The sequence below is a fragment of the Ornithodoros turicata genome, chromosome 1, assembly GCF_037126465.1.
Source record: "Ornithodoros turicata isolate Travis chromosome 1, ASM3712646v1, whole genome shotgun sequence".
In the NCBI taxonomy this organism is placed as follows: domain Eukaryota; kingdom Metazoa; phylum Arthropoda; class Arachnida; order Ixodida; family Argasidae; genus Ornithodoros; species Ornithodoros turicata.
In genome coordinates, this window is record NC_088201.1 from 233,800,139 (window position 1) to 233,827,624 (window position 27,486).

The 27,486-nt window shown below is 47.4% G+C and overlaps 1 protein-coding gene across 2 annotated transcripts; it reads left to right on the forward strand.

The window, feature by feature from the left end:
• Positions 1 to 27,486, forward strand: LOC135377185 (uncharacterized). Of its 2 annotated transcripts, none has more exons than XM_064609463.1 (7): positions 1 to 161; positions 4,422 to 4,467; positions 7,757 to 7,774; positions 13,762 to 13,979; positions 16,823 to 16,942; positions 19,123 to 19,288; positions 27,362 to 27,486. In XM_064609463.1, the coding sequence occupies exons 1-7, from the start codon at positions 72 to 74 to the stop codon at positions 27,406 to 27,408; spliced, it is 705 nt and encodes a 234-aa protein (XP_064465533.1). In that variant the 5' UTR covers positions 1 to 71; the 3' UTR covers positions 27,409 to 27,486. The 2 variants fall into 2 exon arrangements, with proteins under 2 accessions (XP_064465533.1, XP_064465532.1); XM_064609462.1 differs by having other exon boundaries at positions 4 to 161; positions 19,123 to 19,292.

Sequence of the window (27,486 nt, forward strand, 5' to 3'; positions counted from 1 at the left end):
TCGAGATGAAGGTGATGACGATCATGAGGTGAAGAAAGAGCTCGAGCGACTTTGAGACGTTTTTGAGAGACATGGGTTCCACACGGGTCACTGTTTTCTTGACTCTCTTCTCCGTGCTGGTAGTTTGCGTTTCGCAAACACCGAAGTACTGGGACCGCCAGGTATGTACATAATTTAAATTCGAACGTCAATAGCGTGACATTGAAACACGTTCGACTGAGGCGACCGTAGCGATCTATTGGAATCTTGGTTGGTCCGCAGTGTCCTAGTAACGAGCGGCGTGCTTTTCGTGAAGGACAGTGGGCCCTGGGGCAGACAGGTCACAGTTAGTATTAGCACCGAAAGCACACTCCGCGCTTATTTCGCACCGCGCAATATTTAGCGCGCTACTTGCGATAGGGCACCTTTGTGCGTTTATATTATCAAAGCACTTTCGTTCTTTTGCGTTTTTCTTTTGTCCTTTGGGAAGCTAGATCTTCGCGAATAGGAGAAACCTCGCGATCAGGTGTCTTTTACTGGCTAGCAGGGTCCGATTCTATAGTCTGCTTTTATCTCTTAGCTGGACGCTTGTTAGGAGTGCTAGAAGTTGTAGACCATGTGGAATGAACGTGACCACTCTTAGCGCGGAACTTAGTCGCATGACATGCCCATAAACCAACCACAACCTCAAATGACACTATGCTCTCTTGTCATTTCGGGTGTAGTTCCGTATCGGGACCACTCGTGTTTAAAAAATTGTGAAACGGTTAGGAATGTAAATATTGCATAGAGATGGAAGAAGATCATATACTGAATCTAAAAATGTAAGAATTATAAAATTCTGCGGACTAGAAGTTTTTTTTATATGCATTTAAACAACCCCATCTGATTCACTTTTAGCATAGGAGAAACACGGGAATCCTCAGCCTAACGGATTCGAAACTTGCCGTCTTGCTAAAGGTAGGGTCGTTGAATTGGGCTAAATCACCTCACTTTAGTGAGGTTAGGTTAAGTTAGGCTCTACAGATTGGGAGGGAATCTGGGGGGTGCCCCCCCCCCCAAGGCACGCACAAGGTGGTGCGGGCGTCGAGACTGTGCCTCAGGTTAGGTCAGTAAGGTCCTCAGCCAATAGGTCGGATCGCCATCAAGAAACCGGCGATAAAATTTAATTTTTATTCGTCTTACGCAATATGCGAGGGTCATTGTTGTTTAATTTCGTTACTAGTTACTTCCTCTTTCACGTAAAAGCGTTTGATTTTTGTTTTTATTCGTTTTTCTTTAAAAAAAGCCAGTGGTCCCGATAGGACACTACACCCGTCATTTCCAAAAAAAGAAAAAAAAGAAAGAACGGGGGTGATTGAAGTGGGGGCGTACGCCTTCTTGTGACAAATTCGGAGTTATGCTAATAGGCGATTTCAGATATTGGCCTTGTGCTCCGCACGGGGGCCCTCCGTCGCCCAAGTCACGCGCATCGCGCAATGCGTCGTGGGAAATAGTTTACATTCGTGCTCGTCTGCCTGTTGCTCGAAGGTGCGGGAGGTGAAGGAAAGAGAAAACGGAAACGTTTGCGCTCTTCTTCTGCTTCTCTCTGACTCATGAAAACTAAATCCCAAGGTGCAGCGGGGCTTTCGCAACACGGCGCTCTCTGGTGGGCCATCCGTGCAATTTCTGAAGTCGTCTATTGTCAGAAGGGGCCTACCCTCCGCGTTTTCCACGATAGTGGGGGACTATTCAGTTCAGTGTCTCGTCTTCCGCGTGTGATGTGACGATGTTCCCCTTCAAGGGTCCACGTACGCGTTTGTCGACATCCACGCGGGATTCGTCACTCTGTTCTTGGCTACTATTGCACTTGACTTCCCTTACGCGCACTTAATTTTTGTTCACAATGTTTACCTTCGAGCTGTCCCTGGCTTCGAGGCATATTCTACTACTGTATAGCCTCTTAAAACAGTTTAAACTCGTCCACCTAACACCGCGGCGCCAAACTGCTGACGTCACGTTCCTCTACAAATGCGCACACTCCACTGCTGATTCCCCACTCTTGCTAAGTTGCATAAATTTTCGCCGTTCTTGTGTAATCCAAGCCACCGTTGTTCTATGTACGTAAAACCTGTCCTTATGACCCACTCGCACGATGTCAAATTTTGGTGAACTCTTTTTAGTCCTTGTGTGACATTTTGCCTTCATATACTGCCTTTCAAACCAGCATTACATCTTGTCTGTTTTAAATTCAGTCGTCCTCATCGACTTATTTGTTCCTGCTGCCTTAATTTTTGTTGTCTAGTTACCTTGTTTTCTCTTCGTGATTGGACTGTTTAAAATGCTGCCTGAAATATTGCACTTTTGGAGCCTGTTCCCTCTTGTCATTTTGTTATATTATGTGCCCCATATGTTTATCATCTGTATGTATGTTATTTCAACCTCCTATAGTGCTTCGAATTATTGTCTTCCTGCCATTTCCTTTATATCATTAACGTGTATTGCTGTATACCGGGTGTTTAAGTTAATACCCCGGGCTAAATAATTCGCGAACAGGTGCACCAATCGACGAACTTTCTTTTTTTACAAGTTTACTTATTCCGATTTACTTGATCCGATACCATATACAAGCTGCTCACCGTGTGAATGAGTGGGAGGCGCTTATTATTTAAACAAAAATTCAAATGAGTTTCGTAAAAAAAAACATAACTTCTAAAGCAGGGCGCTATCGGCATTAAAATGGGTACTACCTCTTTTAGGACCTTCAGTGGACACCTTTTAGAGAAATATCTGCCACCGAAGCGGGTCATTTGTTGCAGTAATTAACTGGTTTCGGTTTACATGTTTTTGTAGCGGCTGGTCGCATTGAAGTGCAAAAGGACGCTCTTCCATTCCCTTATCCACGTCCTTACACCAATGAATGACACAAACGAATTACGTCCCTTTGGGCTTCACCGCGACCAGTCCCGACAAAATATGTAAACCGAAACCAATTAATTACAGCAACAAATGACCCCCTTCGGTGGAAGATTTTTCTCTAAAAGGTGTCCACTGAAGGTCCCAAAAGAGGCAGTACCCATTTTAATGTCGATAGCGCCCTGCTTTAGAAGTTATGTTATGTTTTTACGAAGCTCATTTGAGTTTTTATTTAAATAATGAGCCCCTCCCACTCATTCACACGGTGCGCAGCTTGTAGGTGGTATCGCACAGATAGTTGTAAAAAAGAAAGTTCGTCGACTGGTGCATCCGCTCGCGAATTATTTAGCCCGGGGATTTGATAGTGCGCCAACACCAAGGCTCTTGCGGTCGTTCTTGGGCACAATAAACTCATTCGTTCATTCATCTCTACCGGAGTAAGGCGGATCTGTCCGATTATTTCCAGTGTAGCAAGGAGGATATTACTAGAGGTTAGCATGCGCACTTCAAGAATAGTTTCTCTGGTGGAGCACAATACACTTGGACGTCCTTTGCCCCAGAAAAGTGTAGTTCCTAACGTTAACGCTAGGATATGTGTAAGAAGTATTAGTGGGAATGAACAATGCATTGAGTGTCCTACTCATTATGCCTCGTGTCCTTAGTTAGAAGTGACAAAGATTTTCAGATATGCGGGCATTGTAAAAGAAACATCGCCTGCTATGATTGGTCCCTAAAGGAGGTAAGAACTCGTACCTCCAGGTGTTTAGTTACCGGTGTAATAGGTGTAATATTGTTCTTCTACGCTTCGTAATTCTTACAATTTATTGTTCAATACTTCCCCGTCATAACGTGTACAGCGTTAATACGAAAACGCACTTTTTTTTTTACACAGGCGAGTAGACGTACCGCAATCCAGATAACTCTATTCATTGTTACGTCATTTGAAGAATCGTAGCGCCCAATCAGACGCCAACGCGGAGGTACACATAACGTTCTGCTCTACACTCTTAAAAATGAGCACGCTACTAGCCAACCATCATCCTGAATGACAACGTTCTCGTCCCTGATTTGTTGAAAACGGGAGGCGGAGCCTATTTTTTAGCCATAATGCCAGTACATATTGGATACATAATAAGCTCCGCCTCCCGTTATCAACAAATCAGGAGCTAGAACGTTGTCATTCAGGATGATGATTGGCTAGTAGCGTGCTCAATGCGGTGACGATACGGACCTACCGGATTCATCTATACAAAAGGTGTCACAGGCAACAAGTTAAAATCGCCGTTTGGAGCTGACGTAGTCGGCGGGCCAGCTTGGCAGAGTTCATAGCTCTCTTAAATCTTTCGCCAATGAGGAAGCTAAACATGATGGTATCCGTTTCCATGGCAACCAAATTCATCGCACAACGTCTACATTGAGTTCAGCAGCACCGAACGTCCACGGGTGCGCCGTCCAGATCTTTGCGCAAAAGCATGGGTTACGATATCGTCTCCAATAAATTACAATTTCATATGGGCGAGGCTAACGTGATCATTTTTCCATTGCAGTACGCATATTCACGGTACCGTGGTCCTGAGCCGCCTAGACTGGAACGTACGTACAAACACTAGCGTTATTGTAACCATGTCTCAAATTATTAGAGATAATTCTACTTTCTGGGAACCCATGCGATCTTCGCTTTTGTGCAATATGATGTTGATACACAAACGAATTAATCTTAAAAGGTCGACGAGGCGACATCTAATGTGTCATATCTCATTCGTCAAGCTCTACATCAGGAGCCGCCGTGCAAAATATTTTAGCTGCGCGTTGTGCGCGCAATCAGCTTCGCAGAGAGAAACAAAGAAGCTTTACTAGTTTAGGCTGCCAAGGTGGACGTCGGACAAAGTAGGAGACACGACAACAGAAACAGCTTACTCTCAACTGACGAAATTTAATGCAAGGAACAAAAACATCAGAACTACAAGATATGAGGGGTTGTGAAGTCCAGCATAAGAGGCCTTTCGTAAAATGTGACACATCGTTGGTTTATAAAATCCCTTTGACCTGCGGCAAGTACTATATAGGGCAGACTGGAAGGTGCCTTAATGTTAGGTTACTTGAACATGCGGCTGCACTAAAAAACACGCCCAGTGGTCACCTTGCACTACATGTAAGGGATTGCGGTTGTACACCGTTATTTGACCGCACATGCACGCTTGCCAAGCATCCCAATCAGACAGTGAGGGAGATACACGAGGCCTTCAACATTTTTCAGCATGGTCCCGATTGTGTTAGCTCCCCTTCAATAGCCTTGTCTTCTGCGGAATGTGGTTATCTAACTGACAGTCGCACAGATCGTGATATCGCCATTTGAGTGTGCTAACCCTGCTGTCATTGCTGTTGACGTCATCATATCTTGTAGTTCTGATGTTTTTGTTCCTTGCATTAAATTTCGTCAGTTGAGAGTAAGCTGTTTCTGTTGTCGTGTCTCCTACTTTGTCCGACGTCCCCCTTGGCAGCCTAAACTAGTAATGTCACACCAACTACCCCATTGCACTTTGGAACAAAGAAGCGTCCGCTGCCGACAGGCACAGTCGCCTCCTCTGACGTCGGCAGATCCCCATTCCTCCTTTCGTGCATCTCAGATTACGCGCTGATACCCGCTCCCGACGTGCGGGCTACGTCACCAGTCACGATATCACTCTGCGGGTATGTTGATGTCGCGAAGTATCTTCCTGGTCCCCTCATTCTCGTGCGCACTCTTTGAAAGGGGTGGAGAACATTTCAAAAAATCCTTCCGTAACAGATGCCTCCCGCGCGCCCACCTGCGCTCGCCGTTCTCTTGCAGGAGCTCTTTTTATTTCTCGCAGAGGGCGCTGCCGCCTTCGAGAAACAATAATTATGGGCCACCTCAGTGCGCGTTCAACGTCGGACCATTACCATGATCCAACTTCTCCACAGCTCTCTACTCGCATGTTCGTACGTACACTGAGGGCCTGGCCTATAGGTCGGGTTTCGCGTTTTATGTTTTAGCCGAAAAACGCCGGATGCACACGAATGCCCGCGCCCTCTCCCAGGCAGTACGCAATATTGGGCCCATATCGACTGGGTGTTGGCGATACGGGTCCAATATGGGACCCGTTTTACCTGGATTTTCCTCATGCTGGTTCAAGTTTGGCAATATGGGGCCCGTATTGCCAAGTTTGAGCCAGCAATGGGAAAAATGTCGTCAGTATGGGCCCCATATTGCCATGTTTGAAGCAATATGAGCCCTATATTGCACGTGTGCTGAAATGTGGAATTGGAATGGAAATTGACTGAAAATGCGGAGAATGGGGGGACGTGCCCGTATTGGTACTTGTACCAAATGCCCACGCAGCACGGCAAGATTGTACGTTACAACGTGTGAAATGCCCAACTCAATACGTCGTAACGTCCAAAAACTTCCCGCAATAATACACATTGTTCCAAGTCAATATACCTGACAAAGACCACATTAACATGCACTATAACTTAACTGGCACACTTGCTGCAAACAGCCGCCGTCTTAGTTCGCGATGCTAATCGGTCGAACCGAGTCAGAGCGTGGTAGTTCGAGCGAAATCAGGCGTCCTACAAGTAATGCGCATGCGCGACACTCGGATCGGGTGTTTCATTCGGGCTAAAATGTCGTGTCGTTGATTTGTGTAATGATGACGGAAGCAGCAGGTCAGCTAAACAAGATATTTGATAGGAAGGGATGTCTGTTCTGTAACGCTAGGTCCTTTCGAGTTACTACAGTGGCAGTGCGAGTCGTTGAGGAGTATGTCCGTCGCTATAACGAAAGTGTTTCGCTCCGTTGTACTCTAGAAGTGGGTTCGTAGTTTAAGGGTCATATAGGGTCATATTCGTTGTTGTACCCGTTTGGGTCTTTAACATAATCTAAATTTAAACAAAATAAAAATATAACTTACCGCAATTCCGGATCCTTGAGCAGGAGAGGCGTGGCACATAATGCTTTATTAATACACAGACTCATGTTGGCATTATCCCTGCAAAATTGGTTGAATATGGGCAATATGGGTTTGCCAATATAGGCAGCCAATATTGGTCGAATAGGGAGCCTGGTTGCACTTTTCATGTTAGACAAATATAGTCAGTCCATATTGACCAGTATTGGCCAACCTGGCAGCCCACATTGGTCCAGGACGTGGCCAATATTGGCGTGCTGCTTGGGCTCAGACGCGAGGCGGCGCACGCGATCCATTTCCAGACGCTTTTCGAGAACCGCTTCCTGCCGCAGCTTCGCAGCGCGGTACCACAAACACTTTTTCATCCAGCCAATCGGAGCGCTCGGAAGGGTGTAGAAGTGGCTTCCTTTTGACGCCGGCGGGCCTCCCGATACCGCGCTGGGATATTTTGTCCTTTGAGTGTGTGTGTGTATGTCTTTGCTGCTGTCGTGTGGGTAAAAGCATTATTACAGATAGTTTTGAGGTCTGGGCTGTCAATGATGAGCTGGGAATTTGCGCAAACCACGTGATCGACGAAAATAAATACGACTTGTGTGTGATCGTGTGTTGGTCATCAGTAGGTAAACATGTGTCTCGCTTCTCTTGGCGTTCTCTTCTCTGCCTCTGTGTTATATTGTGTCACGTCTGTCGTTCCAACGATTGATGATGCCAGAAGAAATGGCTCACAATAATGGTACCTTGCAATCCCTCTCTTAAAAAAAAACATAAAACGAAAAGGAAATGGATAAGCGCACATGCCACAAAAAGACAAAAATTAAAAGAAAGCCAGCAGCTAAGTGCGGGCTGTGATCCCCAAGATTATATTCCCCATTCCCTATATCAAAACGATTGGAAAATTGTTGCTCCGGTCTATAAACCGTTTCGATTAATACAAATCAATTTCATTACAGGCCAACATCCGATACCAAGTAAGTACGCGTAAAAAGAGTGTCTGCATTTGCAAAGATACACCATTTTCTACGTAGTTGTTTTCCTTCGTTCATTTTTTTATGACGTAAAGTGCTGGCACACTCTTAGAAATGAACTTCACCACATAGCACGCTCCTAGCCAACCATCACCCCGAATGACAACGTTCTCGACCCTGATTTGTTGAAAACAGGAGGAGGAGCCTATTTTGTGCTCATTATGCACGGCACAAAATAGGCTCCTCCTCCCGTTTTCAACAAATCTGGGGCGAGAACGTTGTCATTCGGGGTGATGGTTGGCTACGAGCGTGCTATGTGGTGAAGTTCATTTTTAAGAGTGCAGGGGTCTCAAACACGCGGCCGCATGTGGCGTGCACTCAGATATTCTGTGGCCCGAGGGCCCTTCACCAACGATCCTGGAAAAATCTAGAATTGGAGCCAGGTTTTTAGGAATTGTTCTTACCCTCGCTCGTGACATAGCGCTGCTCATGTCCATGTTCGGCCCCACAAATGCATAAGAACACTAATGATGGCTCCTGAATTACACCAAGTTATAGGTTAACAGCAACCTGGCCTTCGTGTGCACTGTGGTAAACTAACATTGTAAGCAACGTGAAGATTAGGACATGTCCAGCTCAATCCCCACGCTAAGTTCACGAGCTTATGGACGCGGCAGGTTCTCCGGTTATCATTCGCGGTTCTATTAGAGAGACGCAGAGAGGATGATAAAAAGAGAGATCAGTCGATCATCTACAAATCAATAGGAGTCACACGAAAGTGTGTAAATAGGAAATCATTTCGGAACTCATGAACATTTTCATGATCGTTCGTCAAGAAATGCGTACGCTGGTTCTCTCGAATCGTTTTTCCTACTTCGAGTACACGATTTCCATATACAGCTTATTTCCCCTGGGTCTGTCCAATAGAGTTTTTCAGTAATGAATTTTGCAGATCATCCGGCTGCAGAGTAACTACACTCTTAAAAATGAACTTCACCGCATAGCACGCTCCTAGCCAACCACCATCTCGAATGATACAGTTATCTACCCTGATTTGTTGAAACTGGGAGGCGTACGCCTTTGTTGTGACATTTATGCTGTTCATAATAGTCACATAAAAAATGTACGCCTACCGTTTTCAACAAATCAGGGCAGATAGCGATATCATTCGAGATGATGGTTGGCCAGGAGCGTGCTATGCGCTGAAGTTCATTTCTAAGAGTGTACACCGCTCCTTGTTTTGTGCGTATCTTTATTTTATTTCATGGTATGTTAATGGTGTTTTACTGTAATTACGGTCATTTCTTTTTTGTCCGGCCGTCCTTGATGAGGCATAAGATGAATGGGGTCCGCGACTTGATTTGAGTTTGGGGCCCCTGTGTTAAGGCGTAGCCTACTTGAATGGTATTCCAGCATAGGTCGGCAATTTCACTGACCACAGTCATTGGTGACACCGTTCACCACCACAGCATGTCCCAACCTTGAGGTATGATGTGTGTGTGTTGACTTGACGGGTACTGATGGTTAAAGATTAGTGCGGTGCGGGTATACCCGCTGATACCCGCGCGGGTACCCGCGCACGTTTGTTCTTCGCGGGTACCCATTTTCGTGTCATCGCGGGTTGCGGGTTAGATGCGGGTATACCCGCTTATACCCGCGCGGGTACCCGCGCACGTTTGTTCTTCGCGGGTACACATTTTCGTGTCATCGCGGGTTGCGGGTTAGATGCGGGTAGACCTGCACTGCCTCCTCTTATTACGCGGGTATACCTGCAGTACCCGTATAGGCGCGAAACCAACCCATCGGATCTTGGGGTATGACCCGATTCATTTCGAACATTCAGCCAGTAGATAGGGCTATCTGCTTTCCAAGACGTTCCATATCAGATTCTTCATCTTAAAATAAACTTGTTGTTGCTGTTAGCCACATAGGGTTATTTTGGCTATCCTTCGATACCCCAATTGGTACGCTTTGCGTCAGTACGCCGGCAACTATGTCAGCACTCGCCAACGTCTGACGCGTTGCAAAAGTGACTCGCTCCCGGTCACTGTCCCCTGCATCAATCAATCATTTCGATCTGTGACCATCATGTGGCGTAACTTAAGCAAGCCTACGCATTGGGCTACGGGTACGTCGGCAGGTATGCGGATACGCGTCGGCATGTGTGGTAGCGGATCTGGGTTGCACCAACGAGATTGCTGCGGATGTGGGTTCGGTGCGGTTGCGGGTACGAATTTTTTCATACCCGCACTCATCTCTACTGATGGTTATGAACCCGCGCCGCCGAACCGCGAGCCTCTGCCGGTGAACCTCCCCACTCTCCTCCTGAAAATAAAATTGTTGTTGTTGTACTGATGGTTATGAACATCAAGTATGTTGTGACATGTGACACGACACGTCAAATCGCTTGACATTTAACTGTAAAGTAACTGTAAAGTGAGCGGCAAATTGTGCAAGCCGTATGGTTTCTGAAAGCTTTTAACTTTGACGCCTCATGTACATGATAGTTTTGCTGAATACAGAGCATTTTTCACAGCAGTCGAATTTCAAAGATTGCTACGTTAAGCAAGCCTGCGGACTCTAGAAGCGCCCCATCCATGAGGCGACTCGCGCACCAGCTATTGAGATACATCGGACTAACGAGATAGTGCGTTTCTCGCGAGTGCAGCTAGAATTGCATTGCGAAAGTGCACGGTTCTTGTATTCTGACAAACTGGCTGCTGATACAGGAACGCGAAGCCCACATTCGTTTAAATCACTTGGGTACGAGGTTTTGCAAACAGCAGCGATACGGCGAGCAGACGACACAGACACGCGGATGGACAGAAAGGCCAGCAGATGGCGCAGATCACCTCGCATGCACGGAACTCGGACGTTACAACCGTTAACATTTGAAACCGAACTCCTCACGAATTGCTGTCGTTATTCAAAATAATATAATGGTAAATTAGTAGCCTGTCTCAAATGCGTTGCGTTCTAATTCATTATTACGTGATGGCTGTCTGCCATTCTGCGGTCGACTCCAAGTTGTTCTTTGCGAACGTTGAGTGTCGCCACTTCTCAGTTTGTAAAAGTGTTCAAAATTGACTAGCGCGACAAGTATGAAGAACTGAGAGGTGATTACTTGTGTGGGTGCGTGTGATACACACAGCCAGGTTCTACATAATGGTACCCTGAAACGTTCTAGTTATATTTCACTTTACAGTTCCTTTAAACACGCTCGAAGCTGAATAGACATCTCCCTGTTTGTAAACAAATGACGTCATAGTGTTCGACAGCGCCACCAATTTGATAGAGTTGAACTACGCTCAAAGCTAGGGGGCGAACAAGGTCGCGCCCGAAAGTCACGGTCTTGAGGGGATTGCGATAGCGCCTGAAACGGACGCGACCTTCTGTCCAACTTTTCTTCCAATAGGAGGGAGCGAACAAGTGCCCATTCGTGGAACCCAGCCGTCCCCTTCCGATTTGTTTCGCTTTCAGTCTGTCTACCAACGTCACGATGACGTTTCCCGGGTAGAGATCTATTGCACACTGAACTGCCTCGCGAAGCCATTCTTGACACCACGGGCTTTCACTTGCTTCTGACGCCTCTTTGCCTCCGCTTCGTCAGCACGTGTTGCTGGATCTTGCAGCTGAGTCCGCCTTGCCTCTGCTTCGACGGCACGCACGTTGGGATCCAGTCGTCGCTATCTCTCTTGTTCACGGCCTCGTCTGCACGACTAGCTGGGTCTTCGCGATCTCTGCGCTGCCGTTCGCGCGCTCGCGCCCGTCGTAAAGCTTCTCTGTCAGCTCGACGTTGTAGCTCCGTGGCGTCTGAAGCCGAATCACCAATGGTTATATGTACGACAGAGAGAAGTTCACCACAGTTCTCGCACTGAGGGTTGCTCCTCTCCGCGAAGTAAAAACCCACGAGTGATGAATGCATGTCGTATGCCATGATGGTAAGCCTTGATGGCACGACACTCAGCGGACGTTTTTCTGAGCCTCCTCCGTGTCTTTGTCTGTTCGGTTTCATCAGATGGAGCTTGTCATGTCTTTGGGTGTCCCAGAAGTTTTGCCAGTTTGTATAAATTGATTTCATTAGTGCGGATGCAATGTCCTGTAGGGGTAATTCAAATGGGGTAACATCGCTAGAAACTGCAGCTGCAGCAGCCCTCTCGGCCAATTCATTGCCCTGTATGCCAACAATACCACAACAACAACAACAACTTTATTACGGGATGATGGCTGGGGAGTTTCATCGCCGGGGGCGATGCTCTACCCCATGATGGTGGTGATGTGGGGAATGGAATAATAAGCCCCTTCACAATAAGGATCGAAGTCCTATGATGTACAGAAAGGCGAAGAGAGCCTTGAGGGCAGAGCGTTGGTGTGCTGCATGTGGCCAGGGACCAAGCAATTTTGTGTGTGAGAGAGAGGGCGGGAGTCTAGCTCGTTGAGGGATGCGGAGAGTATGGTTCGGGAATACCACAATACCCAATACCCCATAGAACGTTGACGTACATCTTTTTATGGCAATATTACACACGTTCACGGCGCAAGGGCAGGGACGTAGATGTAGAGGTAGACGTAGATGTAGATGTAGACGTAGATGTAGAGGTACGGTGCACGGTGACTATCGAGACAAAAAAATCCGTGACGTTGAGCAATAGAGACGCAACATACACAATGTCAGATATGACGCTCGTCGCTTAGATATAACATATATCGTGACTGCTACAAGAAGCGTGAACGACAACAGACTGCGTGATGCATAATGTAAAAACCCCGATACTAGGGAACACGAAGGGACAGACACAACACTGTTTTTACATTATGCATCATCTTCACCAGCTCGCTTGCTTCCTAGCCATTTTTTCATTAACATTGCGTGTAACGGTTGGATCTTACTTGGGGAAAAAAAATCAGCAGGAGCTCTTTTGCTGCACGTATAGCATTATAGCACGTATAGTCAAACATCGCCATGCCAGTACTGGACAGCTGTTTCGGCCTTCTTGGGCCTCATCAGCAGTTCGCAGGCAGGCAACGTTTGAGCGGATGGCGTCAGAATGTCACGTGGCACGTGATGCCTCTCGTCAGGGTGCCATAAGACACCTCTGAAAGCCCAGTGCAAAGCCAGTCAAGAGGATAAGGGGGAAAAAGCCGGCAGGACCTCTTTGGCTGCACGGGAGGCATCACGTACCATCACGAGGCATCATCGTGCCGTGGCCTTCTGACGCCATCCGCTCAAACGTTGCCTGCCTGCGTACTGCTGATGAGGCCCAAGAAGGCCGAAACAGCTGTCCAGTACTCGCATGACGACGTTTGACTTACAAACAGGTTCTTACTTGGTTCCACTGGGAGCCTGTTGTGCGATCAAGTTCTGTGTTTTGCCAGTACCCATACAACCATGTTATATCCTGCAGATATTCATACAATGTTCGACACTGGACATTTCATACCTTCACGGTATCCCTGAAAATTGAGCTGTTGTCTAATGGATCTCCCATGGATGTATTCATTGTCGCTGGATGTCCAGAAAATATCTTGACAATAATTCAGAAACATCCAGTGGACATATTGCGTATGTAAATGTCTTTAAATGTCTAGCATCAGATATTTTTTTTACTCCCAGACAGAACAAATGCTCCTAAGGACATCCGCTGGAGATGCCTGCCCTATGGATATCGGCATTGTAATGTTTTTAAGAGGATGATCATCCGCATATGATGAGGACTTGTTCAAATGACATTAGACATTTGGATCATTTCTGGATATCCTCAGGAGATTTATGGTTGTCTGGGTAGGAAGCTGTTTCCTACGTGCAAGTCCTTTTTCCAAGTCTGCAAGTCCAAGAATTTGTGCTTTTAGACCCATGTCAGATACCGTGCCACAGAAGGCGAGCTGCCATTTCCACTTGTTGCGACGTGGCCACAAAATGGCTTTCGACATGGATATATACGTGTCATAACGCATTTAAAAACGCGACCTGATTGTCAAATTACTTGCAGCTTTGACATACAAGTCGCATGATCGCTGCAACCTGACCGCCGTACAGGTCCTTGTACAGACGACGTACTGTAGGCCTCGCATGGAGTACGAAACCCTTCTGTCACCCTACCTCCATTCTGCCGTCTATCCCGAAGTAGTCCGGGTGGATCGCTGCTCTGGTGGATGTTTTGGAATGGTCACGTGCTATCCAGGCTACACGGAAAACGTCACTGTCCCTGTACGTCGCTCCTCTGTTCCTTAATCGGGGTAGATGCCGAGCGAATAACGATTGTCAGGTTCTTCCTAATAACGACATGTTTAAGTTCGACGATGACCAAGTCTGCCTAACCTTGAGTAGAACCACAACGACACGTAACGAAACACAACATGATATAAATGCCCAAGCTCAAGCTTCCTCGTGATGGATCCTAAGGGAGCATTAAAGGGGTATCCAACATGGCCAAAAAACTGCTGTCGTCTTGTAAAGCAGTATGTGAAAAGCATTCCCACCAAATATTTCTGTCCAAAGTTGTTTCACCGCAGCGCAATTCATCTGCAAAATCGCTGCCGCGCTGACAGGTCGGAGCGCTCCAACTGCAGACCACACCCACTCTACTGTGACGTTTGCGGTAGAGAGCCCGTTCATTCGTTGGTAGGAAAAACCGTCTGCTACGAACATTGCGAGCTGTTTCCTCTTGACTTCTATTCTGTACATGATTTATATCACGTTTTCTAAAAATAAAAAAATAAAAACAAAATCTATATGCAGCTTGACAAAATAACATTGCGATCACAAGAGTAATATATCCGTGGTTTCTGTGCAATCTCAAAAAGAAAGAAAGCAATGACGGCGTTATTGTGGCGCCACCTGTTAGCCGCTGAACCGATTGTTCGATGAAAACGGTCAGACAGGCTACACATTGTTTGTAAGCACTGGGGTATCGCTGTGTAACACACAGTTAGATCGGGCTACACCACTCGTTCTTCCCGTGGTGTCAGCGGTCCCCAAAAAATCGAGGTCGTGTCGTTGACAGACTTCAAATCCTCCGTCTCCGACATCACGCAGCCGGAGAACACCTGGCGTCTCCGAAGCGGTAGCAGACGCTCCTGCCTGCGCGGTGTTGCTCACCTCGACCATGTGATCCCAGGGCCAATGAGGAGTGTCCCTACCACTCACGTGACGCAGTGACGCGCGTGGCGGCGCTCATCACGTGTCTATCGTGAAAGCGAAGGGAGGGTGTTTCGCGCTCGAGAGATTCGGGGGGGGGGGGTATTGCAGGCGTCCCAATTTCGCTACGGGTGCATTAATTGTGGGAAAACAGTTTTCGGCCGCCGAACGTTCCATACCGACAAAAAATAGAAACAAAGTTGTGTGCCTCTACACTGCACCTTTAAGCCCACCAGCTTGCCTCCGTGTATGCTATTTCACCTGACACGTCTAAGTCCCGGCCATACGCCTGTTTCTATTGCCTGCAACAGCCGGCTGCATGGCACTACATCTTGTTTGTTTGTATCTGTCCCTTCTATGTTGTTCCAGCCTCAGAACATCAGTTTCTCTCTTGTTCAACAGGTGCCGCTTGCGTCGATTTCCGTCGTATGAATGTGTGTATGAGTGAGCAAAAAATGTAAGAGTGAAAGGAGGGTGAGTGAGAGTGAGTGGCTGGTTTGTCGTCCCTTCAGATGGCGCACCCCGAAAGTCGCTGGAGAGGCGTATTAGCTTAGCTCAATTGGTAGAGCCCTGGACCGGTAATCCAGAAGATGTGGGTTCGATCGCTACAGCTGGCTAACCTTTTCACTGACTTTCATCTTTCATCGTTGACTACATCTTGACGAGCACCTACACCGAAATTACGGAAGCCCTAGACTAGATGGCGCTGCAGAATATCTCGGAAGAAACACGGGTGCAGTGAACTAGAAGAGGCATAGTGCAGCGAACGGAAGGGACTGCGCTTTGGGGCGGCTCTCGGTGCAAGTGGCGAAAGTGTCGGCGGCGCTGTGATCACCAAGTACACTGCGCTGCCGGATCGCACGGGCATGCCTTCCAAACCGTGTCGTTTCCGTCTCAAGAATTTTGCGAATTTAGATCTTTGTTCTCTTCTGTTCTGCTGGTAACAATTAATTACCATTGTAATTAAGTGCAATTTAAATAATAATCGTATTCTCATTCTGCGCTTCATCCTTACTAACTCTGTGGCGTTTCCATAGTCGTCAATTGCAGCACCGCCGCTTGCTGTCGACGCCGCGATAGTCACGTCAAGGGGGAGGTCGTTCCACTACATTCTTCTAGTTCACTGTAGCACGGAGCAGTCTTCAATCATCATCGAAACCAAGTGTCATCGAATGTGCGTGCTATACCACCAATCGTCTAACGTGTCCACTTCCCAATGGGCATTAGATGAAATGCTCTCTGTGGCAGGTTGACACGTTACAGCCTTGATTGCACCCGTGTGACAGGGTGTCGCAAAATTACCCCTCAAAACGAAACTGCGAAGACGAGGAAGAAAACGCTGAAGTTTCCTCGGCACACGAGCATCCTTCTTCTACACATAGTGTTCGCCTGATGTTTATACCTATTGAGGCGTGTATAAAGATTTCTCTAGGCTTGGAACGCGGAGTGGCTAAGGCTCATTCTACAACTATAGGCAGCTCTTTTGGAGTCACCTTGAGAAGGAGTCTGAGCGTAGAAACGTAGGCAATCATACATGAGGAGGAAAGGATAGGCATGATAGAACCCAAGGATAACATACACGCGAATCCGCTCGTGCCATGTTCACTCGAAGGCGTGTACGAGATTGCCCCAGCCGTGGAGGGATATACCGGGTGCAGACAGGTAGGTGGCGTAAACGAGAGGCTTGAAGAACGTAGCAGAAATACTAAAGGCACTCCTCAATGTAAGTTTAGGCCCATACATTAGTCGGTGCGCTGAAACATCCATTTGGTCTTGTTGGTACATTTCATTGACGAACGCAGTAACGAAAATACGTCCTTTCCCTGCACAGTATTTCGTTGCACCTTACATACGCTAAAGCTAGATCATTCCGAAAATGACCACTTTCACAGTGTATATTCTCATCTGTGCAGGTGCTCCTGTTCAATCTCGTGGAAGGGGGCACTCTTCAGTGCGCGAAGATGACGGTCCTCAGGCACAAGAACTGTAAATGTGACTGCATTCTACAGCCACGTGACTGCACTGTTTATCAGGTATTCGTCATGGGCATGCTACGATATTCCAGCGTTCAAAATCCCATATGTCGAAATACACAAATCACAAATTGCAAAATCAGAGGTCTGGAATGACCGGGTTTCAAACTGTTCGTGTTTCGCGCTTTTGGACAGTGCAAATCTTAAGTCAAAGCTTTATGTTAGTTGAACTTACTCCTGTTTCTGTAAAGGTATATCGCAAAACTGTTGCAACCAACTAGGCCGAACTGCTCGTCATGTTGCCCTTGCTAACTAAAGCTGGCCAACATAACTGAGAAAGCAGTACAGGCAGCACTGTCATTCGACAGATTGTCTCATTTCAGAGTATGATGCCAATGAGTAACGCGCCAGCTCCGCGTGTTTTCCATGTTCATCGAAACCGTTTTAGAGGAAGAAATGCACATTTTAGCGACGGTTAAGGCGCAGATATAGTCCGACGTAACTGGGCTGCGCGTCCGCGCGCTGCACATTTGCGCTGCGCCGGTGGAAATCACACCCTCTATACTCTAGCGGCTAGCGCGGCAAGTGGCACTCAACGCACTAGGACGTCGCCCGCGCGGAATCGAACATGTTCAATTTTCCGCCGACCAGGGCTGGGCAGGAATACCCAAAATTTGTATTATAATACAAATACATAATACTTGCTAAAAATTGTATTATAATACTAATACACAATACATTTTATTTTATTTTATTTTCATTATTATTATTATAATACATAATACAATTACTTCCCTGTATTACTTAAGTAATACTAGTAATACTTTTGTGCCGTGGAAGACAGTTACTAGAAGAGGAATCCCAGACATAATTCTGAAGCCACCGGTCCGGTCACCAAAGTGACTAACTGACAGCTCTCAGGGCATTCTCTCGCGGGACGCAGGTGTATGTGTGTCTATAATCCCCTTTTTTTCTGCCTTACTTTCTGACGCACCGACCCTGGCTCCATTCTATGATATATCACCCCCTAAGGACTCCGAGTTCACCCAGAGTGAACTTGCTACTACATTGCTACTGAATACTTTAAAAGCGATAAAACCCCCGTGCCGGGGAACAAGTCAACAGACGACACAACACACAGGCACAGGGGTTTTATCGCTTTTAAAGTATGCTGTACCGAACAGCCCAATTTTTAACCATTTTCGATGTACTGAATACAACACTGCCATTCTGAGTACCACACATTGCTATTATCATTACATTTTGGCTCAACTTCCAAGTAGAGAACGGCGGAGATTGTCACGCTTCGACCGGTTACTGGTGATGTAAGCACAACACGCGGACGCTGGGCTTGCGTCGGCGAGACAGCCGTACCCTCCAGCTCAAGGAAGACTGAAAAACCGTGTGCTGGCCGGAACCCTCCCTCCCCGGCAACGACTGTGGGCTCCTGCGTTGCGCTGGCAACTTTTTGCGGACTGAAGCTTCAAGGAGTGAATCGACGGAATTAATTAATTGGGGGTTTACGTCGCGAGGCAACTCGGATCATGAGCGACGCCACAGCAGTCGGTCTGTGGATTGTTTTTTCCCACCTGAGGGTACGAATCAACGGAACCAGCGTTTCCATCAAACTACGTCCTGCAGCTCCTGCACAGAGCCTGCAAGTTGAAGCCATAGGGGCTGCTTTTGATATCCCGCAATCCCGGGATTTTCGGGATCGAAAAATCGTGCGGGATCGCGGGATCCCGGGATCCTGGGACATCGGGATCCCGGGTTCCCAACTCTAGCCACGAATACACTGTAAACTTTTTCACACCTTTAAAGGTGTGCGCTATGCACATTCAATCTGGTTGCGTAACATTGCATCTCCAGGATGATATTTTACAAAATTCGGAAAGCAATACTAAAGATCGAGTGTCAGTGCAAATCTTGCTTTCATTATGTCTTGGATAATCGTAGGTACGAGCTAATGCATATATGCATCGCTATCGATAATCGAGCACGTTCAAGTGTCTACAATACTGTTGAACAATGTTGAGATGTTGCAAGACTGAATTTTTGGAGGACAGACAACACTCGAGTTAAGAAAATTTGTGCGAAAGGCGTGCGCCATGCACGCTATTACACCTTTAAAGGTGTGAAAAGATTTAGAGTGTACTGTATAAGATGATTATTTAGGTATAGACCAGGCAAATGTTTACTGTCCTCTTCCCTTACACCCGTCTTCATCTTCTCTGTCGTAGTGGTACAACAAAGACAGCTGTGGATGCGAGTGTGGAAAGTTCACGGAAAAGTCCCGTTGCCTTTCCGACACGCGACTGATCTGGGAGTGGGATGAGCGCAAGTGTAAATGCGAGTGCAGACACAAACTGGAGTGCTCCACGTCAAACTACTTTGACGACGAAGAATGCAAGTATGTTATCAATTAGTCTATCATACGGCATATCAGTGTAGCAAATACAGGAAACCGGTAACGACGTACGAAGGTAAGAGTATCCAGGACGAGAGCTGCCGATATTTCGAACAAGGACTGTTCTTCCGGGCACGGTTCTCATCATTGGCACGGTGTTTAAAGGGTTAGGGATGAAACGTTGACACGTTAAAGGCTCGTGCAGGTCCCCCAAACTCACCTCGGAAGAGCGTGCAACGAAGAAGGCCGCCACTAGATACCCACTGTTGCCGTTCCGGATCACTTCAGCGCGCTAAGTTTAGCGGCAAAATGTTTTTGTTGTTTCTGCGAATGAATCTAGTCTTTATATGTCCAAATAAGACGCGTATAACAACTTTCTCTGTCGTGTTTCACGTTTTGGTCCCGTTTTTAAACGTGTTGAGCGATCGGAAGGATCTAGTGTACGGCCGCGTGCATCACATAGCGTACCTGTCGTACCAGGCGCCGCGGGCGCTGCAGTCGTCCATTTCTCCTTCGGTGACTTGGCCTGGCTTGGATTGTGCTTGAACTGGATCTTTAGCGCGCTACAATCCACGCAAGCCAACTTCTGGTAACAATGGGGTATCTAAGGGCGGCCTCCGGCATTGCACGCATCGGGATAGGAACAAATAGATGGGAAAATGGCGACGTTGGGGGACCTGGGCTCGTGCGAATTGTGTGTCGATTCACAATTCACATGAACCTTTAACACGTCATCCCCCAACACTTTAATAGGGGCACTAAAATACCACCGCAAGGGTCTCTTCAAGCTGCGTTACACGCTGCGTTAACTTCGCGTTTGTTGTCGTCATTAAAAAATAAGATTCCATTATGAAGCTACAATCAAAATTATATCGGACTCCTCCCTGCTTCGGCACTACAGAGTAAACGTCGTTTCGGCTCGCGCATCGGGTACACATCGGGTACACATCGGGTGCACATCGGGTGCTTTTAGTCCATGCTGCCCGTGAACGCTGCGGGTGAACGTGCCTGCCACGCCATGGAGCAGTTCCGGCGAAAAACATTGCGCGACATACGAAGCACGCTGGTGTCGCTGCCCGAAGCAAATTCCCAAGCAGCACGCCAATATTGGTCCAATATTGGACACATATGGGCTGCCAAGATTGCCGATATTGGCCCAATATGGGCTGCCAATATTGGACCAATATGGGGAGTGCAACTAGTCTCCATATTGGTCCAGGAAACCAGGAAATATTGGCAATACTGGCGCAAAACGTTTTACCAATATGGGTGGCCCATATTAATAAGCGCATTTTGTGCCAATATTGCCAATATTTCTCTGATAACGCCAACAGGGAGTTCGTGTAATAATAAAGCATTATCCGGTTTAACATCCACAACTGATATTACTTCTCTCTTTTCGCGTTTTCATTTATGCAGATCTCATTGATCCACGTCGCATACAATTGCACAAAAAGAAAACACTGCATCGCCCCAAAAGCGAAGAACGGGTGCTACGCCCGTTCTGCAGGAGGACACATGCAGTCCCACGGAACTGCCAATGTCAAAGATCCCTCAGAAGCCTTGATTGGGATCGCAATTTTCTACGAACCAAAAATTTTCAACCCGATCCAATAGTAGAAAGGAGCGAAACAGTTTCGTGACGGTGACGGACATACGCCAGAGCAACTCACACTGCTTGTAGCAGCTTGAAAGCACCTAACTTTACAAAAGAGCCATTCCTTCCTATCAAACATTGCGTTTTTTGCTTGACCTGCAGCAATTCCGTTATCATTACAGGAACCAGCGACATTTTAGCCCGCATGAAACGTCCAATCCGATTGTCGCGCATGCGCACTAGTTGTAGGACGCGTGATTTCGCTTAAACGACCCGCTCGCTCTCAGTTAGCTCGACCGATTGGCATTGGCATCGCGAAGCAAGATGGCGGCTGCTTCCAGAACGTGGAAGTTGAGTTGTCGAGTTCTAGTGAACGTTACAATGGGATTCCGACGTACGTTGACTGTTTCGAACGATGTGTATGATCTGCGCGAAATTGTTGGATGTAACGACGTACTGAATTCGGCATTTCACACGCTTCAACGTGCAATCTTGCCGTGCTGCTTAGGCATTCGTGCAACATGGGTACGTACCATTTTCTGTATTTTCAGTCAATATGGGGTGTACAAGGGCAATATGGGGCCCATATCGCCAGGATTTTCCCAATATTGGCTCGAACTGGGCAATATGGGACTCATATTGGCCAGTTTCAGCCAATATGGGGTAAATCTTGGCGAGACGGGCCCCATATTGGACCCGTATCGCCAATGACCAGCCAATATGGGCCCAATATTGTGTGCTGCATGGGTTGTTGTCACCAGAAGACCTGTGACTACTGCTGTAGGCTCCAATTCAGTAAATCCGTATTGAAAAATGCAGCAATGCGCATAATGCCGCGCATGTACACAACGCTACGACTCGACCGGTTCCACATCCACACGTGCACTATAGGCATGCGCGCTTATTTCTCCTGCTATCTGATTGAATAGCGCCGATCTTTCCTTCCTGTGGAATTCATTCGTTGTCGGCAAAGATGCCTCTGTTTTTTGCGTCGAACTAATTTTGCGTCTGTTATAGTAATTGAAACACAGACTTCCATTTGAGAACAAGTTGTGTTTGTATTTGAGTGCCCTTTTAATACAATGCCAACGATGAGGACAGTGCCCAGAATTAGAACAGTCGCTGCCCGAAATATAGGTGGCTCTCTTCCAGAGACACTTCACTTCGTAGGGCATATCAGTCAGGGAATGTGTTGCTATACCATTAACTGTGAAACGTGCTGTCCAAGTGAGTGAGAGAGAGGGAGAGAAGAGGGAGAGAGGGAAGAGTAAAGGAATGAGAGAGGAAAACAGAGGGAGCAATGGAGTAGAAGAGAGAGAAGCGCTACAAGTAAGAAAGGAATCGTTCAAAAGCGTGGACAAATATTAGCTGTCTCCCTGCTGATGAAAGAAGGAGTAAAGCGACAGCAATCGTCCAATAGACCTCTCCTCCTTTGTAAACAAATGACGTCATAGTATTCGACAGCGCCACCAATTTGCTAGAGTTGGACTACGCTCAAAGCTATAGGGGCGAACAAGATCGTACCCGAAAGGCCACGGTCTTCAGGGGATTACCATAGTCCCTGAAAGGGACGCGACCTTCGGTCCAACTTTTCTTTCAAAAGGAGGCAGCGAACAAGTTCCCATTCGTGGAATGCAGCCACGGAGGAAGGAAAGAGAGGAGGAGCCCTCTTGCTCTGAGAAGTGAAGCCGAGATTGGGGGCCACTCCAGTGACGTCACCGCTCGCCTTTTTCGGTTTCGGTCACGTACATCTCTATCGGAGACCCCAACGCATAGTTTTGGAATACTTGGAGAGGTGTGGTGGTAGCGCGCCGAAGTGGCCCCCAAAGTGGCCTGATTGGGCAATTCGGGTAACGTGACCCCCGCCAGGCTCCAAAGAAGCTACAGCTGACCTCCTATCCCCACGTCACTTGCCCCCAGGCTTCTCTCTTCTGTCGAAGAGTTGTTGGGGCACCTCCTTTTCTGCTTTCCTCCATGAATGCAGCCTTCCCCTTCCCACAATTGTTTCGGTTTCAGTCGGTTTCAGTTTCGGGTTCAGTTGTGCTTTTGCCGGTGGCGGGCAACTCGAGTGAGCGGAGCATAAATTACACTTTTTTTCTTGCGATGTATGCTCTGAAGCATTCACTTGCGTCCTGGGGGGCCGACGACACGACAATCCTCAGTGGATTTAAGGAACGCGTACACAACAGCTGACGCGTCCCGAGGCGATTTTGCGGCCAGGGAGGGGCAAATCTGAAGCGCCCCCCTCTCCCGTTTCCCTCAGAAACCGTGTAAACAAAGAAAAGAAAACGCTTATGTGCAGTGCCGAGATCGTAGATTCAAATTATCTTCATTCCCGCTTGATACTGTCCAACAGACTTGCCAGGGCGTGCCGTTCGGCACCCTCTTTGGCGAGGGCACCAAGGGGGGCTGCCCCCCTCGCGGCCCCGTCGCTACGGCTCTGCACAACAGCCACCAACATGGCAAGTCGGTAAACGACCGTTGTTGCATAGAGGGACGTGCCCCAGCACCCTCCCCCTAATTCCCTTCAAGAAACCTGGCAACGCCCTTCAAAATACCGACCAGAGGGGGCAAAAACATCACGAAAGCAGTGCGGAAATTTGGGCTAGTTGGTACATACTACAACAGGAATACACGCATACAGACGGGACAAGAAGAGGAGGCACACACACACCAAGCGCTTTACAACTAAACTGTAATGACAGAAAAAACCCATACAATCATGTGCACCAGCGCAATGCCATCACACAGCGTCGAAACAAGTATGTCAGATAACAATCGTGTGTCAGATAACAATCAAAGATCAAAATGACAGTTTTGTGCACGTGCTAACATACTCTAATGGACAAGATAAGTGGTGATACAGGCGGAATAATTTCTGTGATTGAAATACAAATTCACGCTCATTGTCCACCAGAAAAGTGAAAGCTTCGCTAATACAACTGGAGCCATTTCTTCTTATCTCAGCCAGTTCGACTTGGTGTGTGTGGGGGTGCCTCCCCTCTTCTTTTGTACAATAAAAGCAGTAGATACGGGCGTGACGCACCACCCACTCGACACTCCCCCCTGGCACGGAGATGAAAATCCTGCGGATATCCTATGGTCATGCTGGCAGTCCAGCACCACAACAGAAGCAAGGCGTCGCCTTCGGCGCCGTCAAGTCTCGCTTTCAGAATGTTGAGCAACATAGCATTCTAATGCCCGAATCTGGAGGGGCGGACTCGGACGCGGAATACCTGCGATAAACTTTTCGATGCTTACGGTTCCCGTGGCGCCACCTGTCCTCGGAGCGGAGTTTTCGGCGCAGACAACCGAAATTTCTGAGGAGCTGGCCCAATACAGCTGTCGCGTTAAAAAAGAAAAAAAGTTGCAGAAACCACTTCCCTTGTTCTCTACATATGCAAAGAATCTTGTATGAAGACTCATGACGTCACGTTGAAGAGTAGGCCAGATTTTGTTACGATGCCAGATGGACAGGTCTCAACTCACGACGCAGCTCACTATAGGGCTGTTGCAGTGAAGTTTGCATAGCATCATTTCGGGCCCAAACGACCACGGATCCCAACAGTCGCTCGTTTCATTAGCGGCTTTTGCCTGGTGTCTCAAACGGTATGGTGCCAATGAAAGCTAGAAAACATGTAAGAAATACACAGAGAAAGCAGTGCTTCTTCAAAAGTGCGAACAACTCGAGACCGTGTATTTGAAAGTGCCGCGACGTCTGCTAAACTACCGCGTGTTGCATAATTTGGGGTCGCTGATGTTGCTGGTCACTCGCGCCACCTGGCCCAGTGAAACAGGTCTATGAATACCAGGACGCAACTGCGCCGGCACCTCCGATGCGACGCTCGTGAACGTCTTTGCGTTTTTGTCTGCCTTCCTACAGGCATGCTTCAGTATTGGGTTGAGTATAAGAGTTTTTTTTCTCATGGGCAAGAACTGCGCATTGAAGCGGCACACAGACTACACACAAGTATTGTCCTGTCACCGTGCGCCATTTCCTGTCGAGGGACTCCTCTTCTGTGGGTGGTGGTCTTCTTGCGAGGCCCCATCCCATCCGACACGAGTGCCTCAAGATCGGGTTTTATAAACGGTTTATTATAAACAGTTTACGACACAGTCACTGACGTCAGTGCCACTACAGCGCGGCACTTAGAAACAGGTTTTGCATTGGTCGGGGTGCGAATGTGAATGAGTGCGTACTACTGCTCCGTTTACACGCGGTGCATGTACACCTCCTAGTTTTATTACGAGGCCAGAACACATACCGCGTTTCGGCGTTAGTAGTTAAAGAACGCTCCGCGTTAACATCAAACTGTCAGTTCCGTTCGTACTGTTGTGTGCCACCCCGCCGGCTGGCAACCCGAGTCAGGTGCCGTGCGCACTAATAACGGAACTTCAACTCTGGTAAATGCTCAGGACTAACCTACCATTCACAGTCGTTTTCTTTTGTTATCTTTGATGTTGAAAACGGGAGGTAGACGCTTTTTTTGTGGCAAGTTGGACCAGTGCCTCCTCTATTCCTCAATGCCTGTCCATTTGCAGATGCGCCGAGTCGCTTCCCTTTCCCCCGGAGGGCACGTAGAGGGCGCCACTTCCCTATACCCCTTGTCGTCTGCTATGCACTCTTGACTGATTTCGATAAGCGCGGTTTCGAACGTTTCAAAAAATGCGGTACTGCGTACTCCCTTCTGCCATTTTTTTTTTTTACTTCTGGGACCAAGAAAAAAGAGCAAGGGTTATCGTTTCACGAGGTGCCTGCGGATCTCGCGTTACGAAAGAAGTGGTAGAAAGTGATAGCCAGGAAAGATTAGGAGCCGAACACTACTTCCAACTGTTCTGTTGTGTGCAGCAAGCACTTCCTTGCGATTGATTACAAAGAAAACATCACAACACGAACACGTGCGGCAGGTGACGTCAGCGCGCGTCAGACCTGGGTGTAGGGTAGTGGCGCCGTCAAACGAGAGAACGTGAACTAATACGCATGCGCAGTACAGCACCTCTGACCAAATGGAGAGGCATTGAGTAATAGAGGAGGCGCTGGTTGGACGCACGTGAACTGCAACCCAAAGCTGTACGCTCCATTCTCTTCTGATGATGATGATGATGATGATTCAGGTTTTCCTGGCGCATAAGCGACGAAGGCCATAATGCGCCAAGACAATGGTAATAAAAGTACAAGTTAAAAGTATAGTGATTTAGTTAAACAAGACTTTACAGTTACACTATCAAATGACATAAAAATCAAATAATAAAACTACAGGGTGTGTGCAGAAAAACATGACCCGCATTTAGGCACATAGCTTGTTGCCTACCTAACTAACGAACTTCCGGTGGCGCACGATGGCGCATTTATGCGTGCGAAATCTGTAGAAAAATTGTGGAAGCCATACCCAGCTTAAAAAATAAACGGAACAACGAAAACGTCGGCTTCCGTGCATCAGAATAGGACAACATGGTGGGCAACAGGGTGTACGTGAAAGGGCAACATGGTGCACGTAGGAGAGTTGTGTTCAAGTACCGCTAGGGGAGCTATCGGTGCATAAATCGAAACGATGTCCCACATGGATGCTAATCGGCAGTTCCCCTAGCGGTGCCTGCACATAACTCTTATGAGACGGAAATACACTACCATGCAGTGTCATGACCGCCCTATTCTAATGCATGGAAGCCCATGTTTTCGCGCTTTGTTTATTTTTTTACATTGAGTATGGCTTCCAGGATTTTTTCGTAGCTTTCGCACGCATAAATACGCCGTCGTGCGCCACCGGAAGTTCCTCGGCTAAGTAGACAACGAGTTACATGTAAAAATGCGGGTCATGTTTTTCTGCACACACCCTGTACAATGCTGTTAAAATGCCAATGTCTTGAAAGAAGTTAAAAACCCGTTCAAATGGTAAGAGAGCCTCATCCCCCAGCAGAAGGGAGGGATCTAGAGGTGTATGGTATGTGTACAGCTCGTGAAAATGGTGAAGTCTGTGTGTATCGTATGATGGACATGTAATCAGCATGTGAAGGACAGATTTCGTCTCGTTGCATTGCATGCAATGCGGAGCCTCTTCATTGCGGAGGAGGTGGCTGTGGGTCAAATGCGTGTGCCCAATCCTCAGCCTGGCAGAAACAACTTCATGAAGACGACTGTTAAAAATTTCTGTCCGTTTTACAATGGTGGGCTTAACTAGATGAAGTTTCATTCTCTTCTTAAATCATAAGCGATAACTGAGATTTCTAAGTTAGCAGTGAGGTGACTTTTAACACGGTTCGAAATCTTCTCTTATCTGTCAAGCTTTTTCCATCAGTAGTACCTTGCAAACTATTTTCGCTGTGCCGTATTTTCTCACTTCACAATCAACTTTACCACAAACAGCAGGAAGAAGTGACGGCAGACGTGTATATGGTTACGAGGAATACGTCATGGTACAATTCCACCACCGTCGTCCTCCTGATATAGAAATGAATGTTTCCTTCTTCATTGCAGATGCCTCCCGTTCAAGCACAGGAAAAATACCACTGCTGTCCAGATGAGCATGAATGCCATGAAGCCCCTCGACTGGAGACGACTACCACCGCCCCGGTGAAGATGGTTGTAGTGAAAAATAAATC

What these genes read in the sequence shown, in the direction of transcription:
- LOC135377185 (XM_064609462.1), top strand. Translation starts at nt 72, where the DNA reads ATGGGTTCCACACGGGTCACTGTTTTCTTGACTCTCTTCTCCGTGCTG. An exon ending in CGGAAAACGTCACTGTCCCT is followed by an intron (nt 13,980 to 16,822) that starts GTACGTCGCTCC and finishes TCATCTGTGCAG; the next exon opens with GTGCTCCTGTTCAATCTCGT. An exon ending in TTTGACGACGAAGAATGCAA is followed by an intron (nt 19,293 to 27,361) that starts GTATGTTATCAA and finishes TCTTCATTGCAG; the next exon opens with ATGCCTCCCGTTCAAGCACA.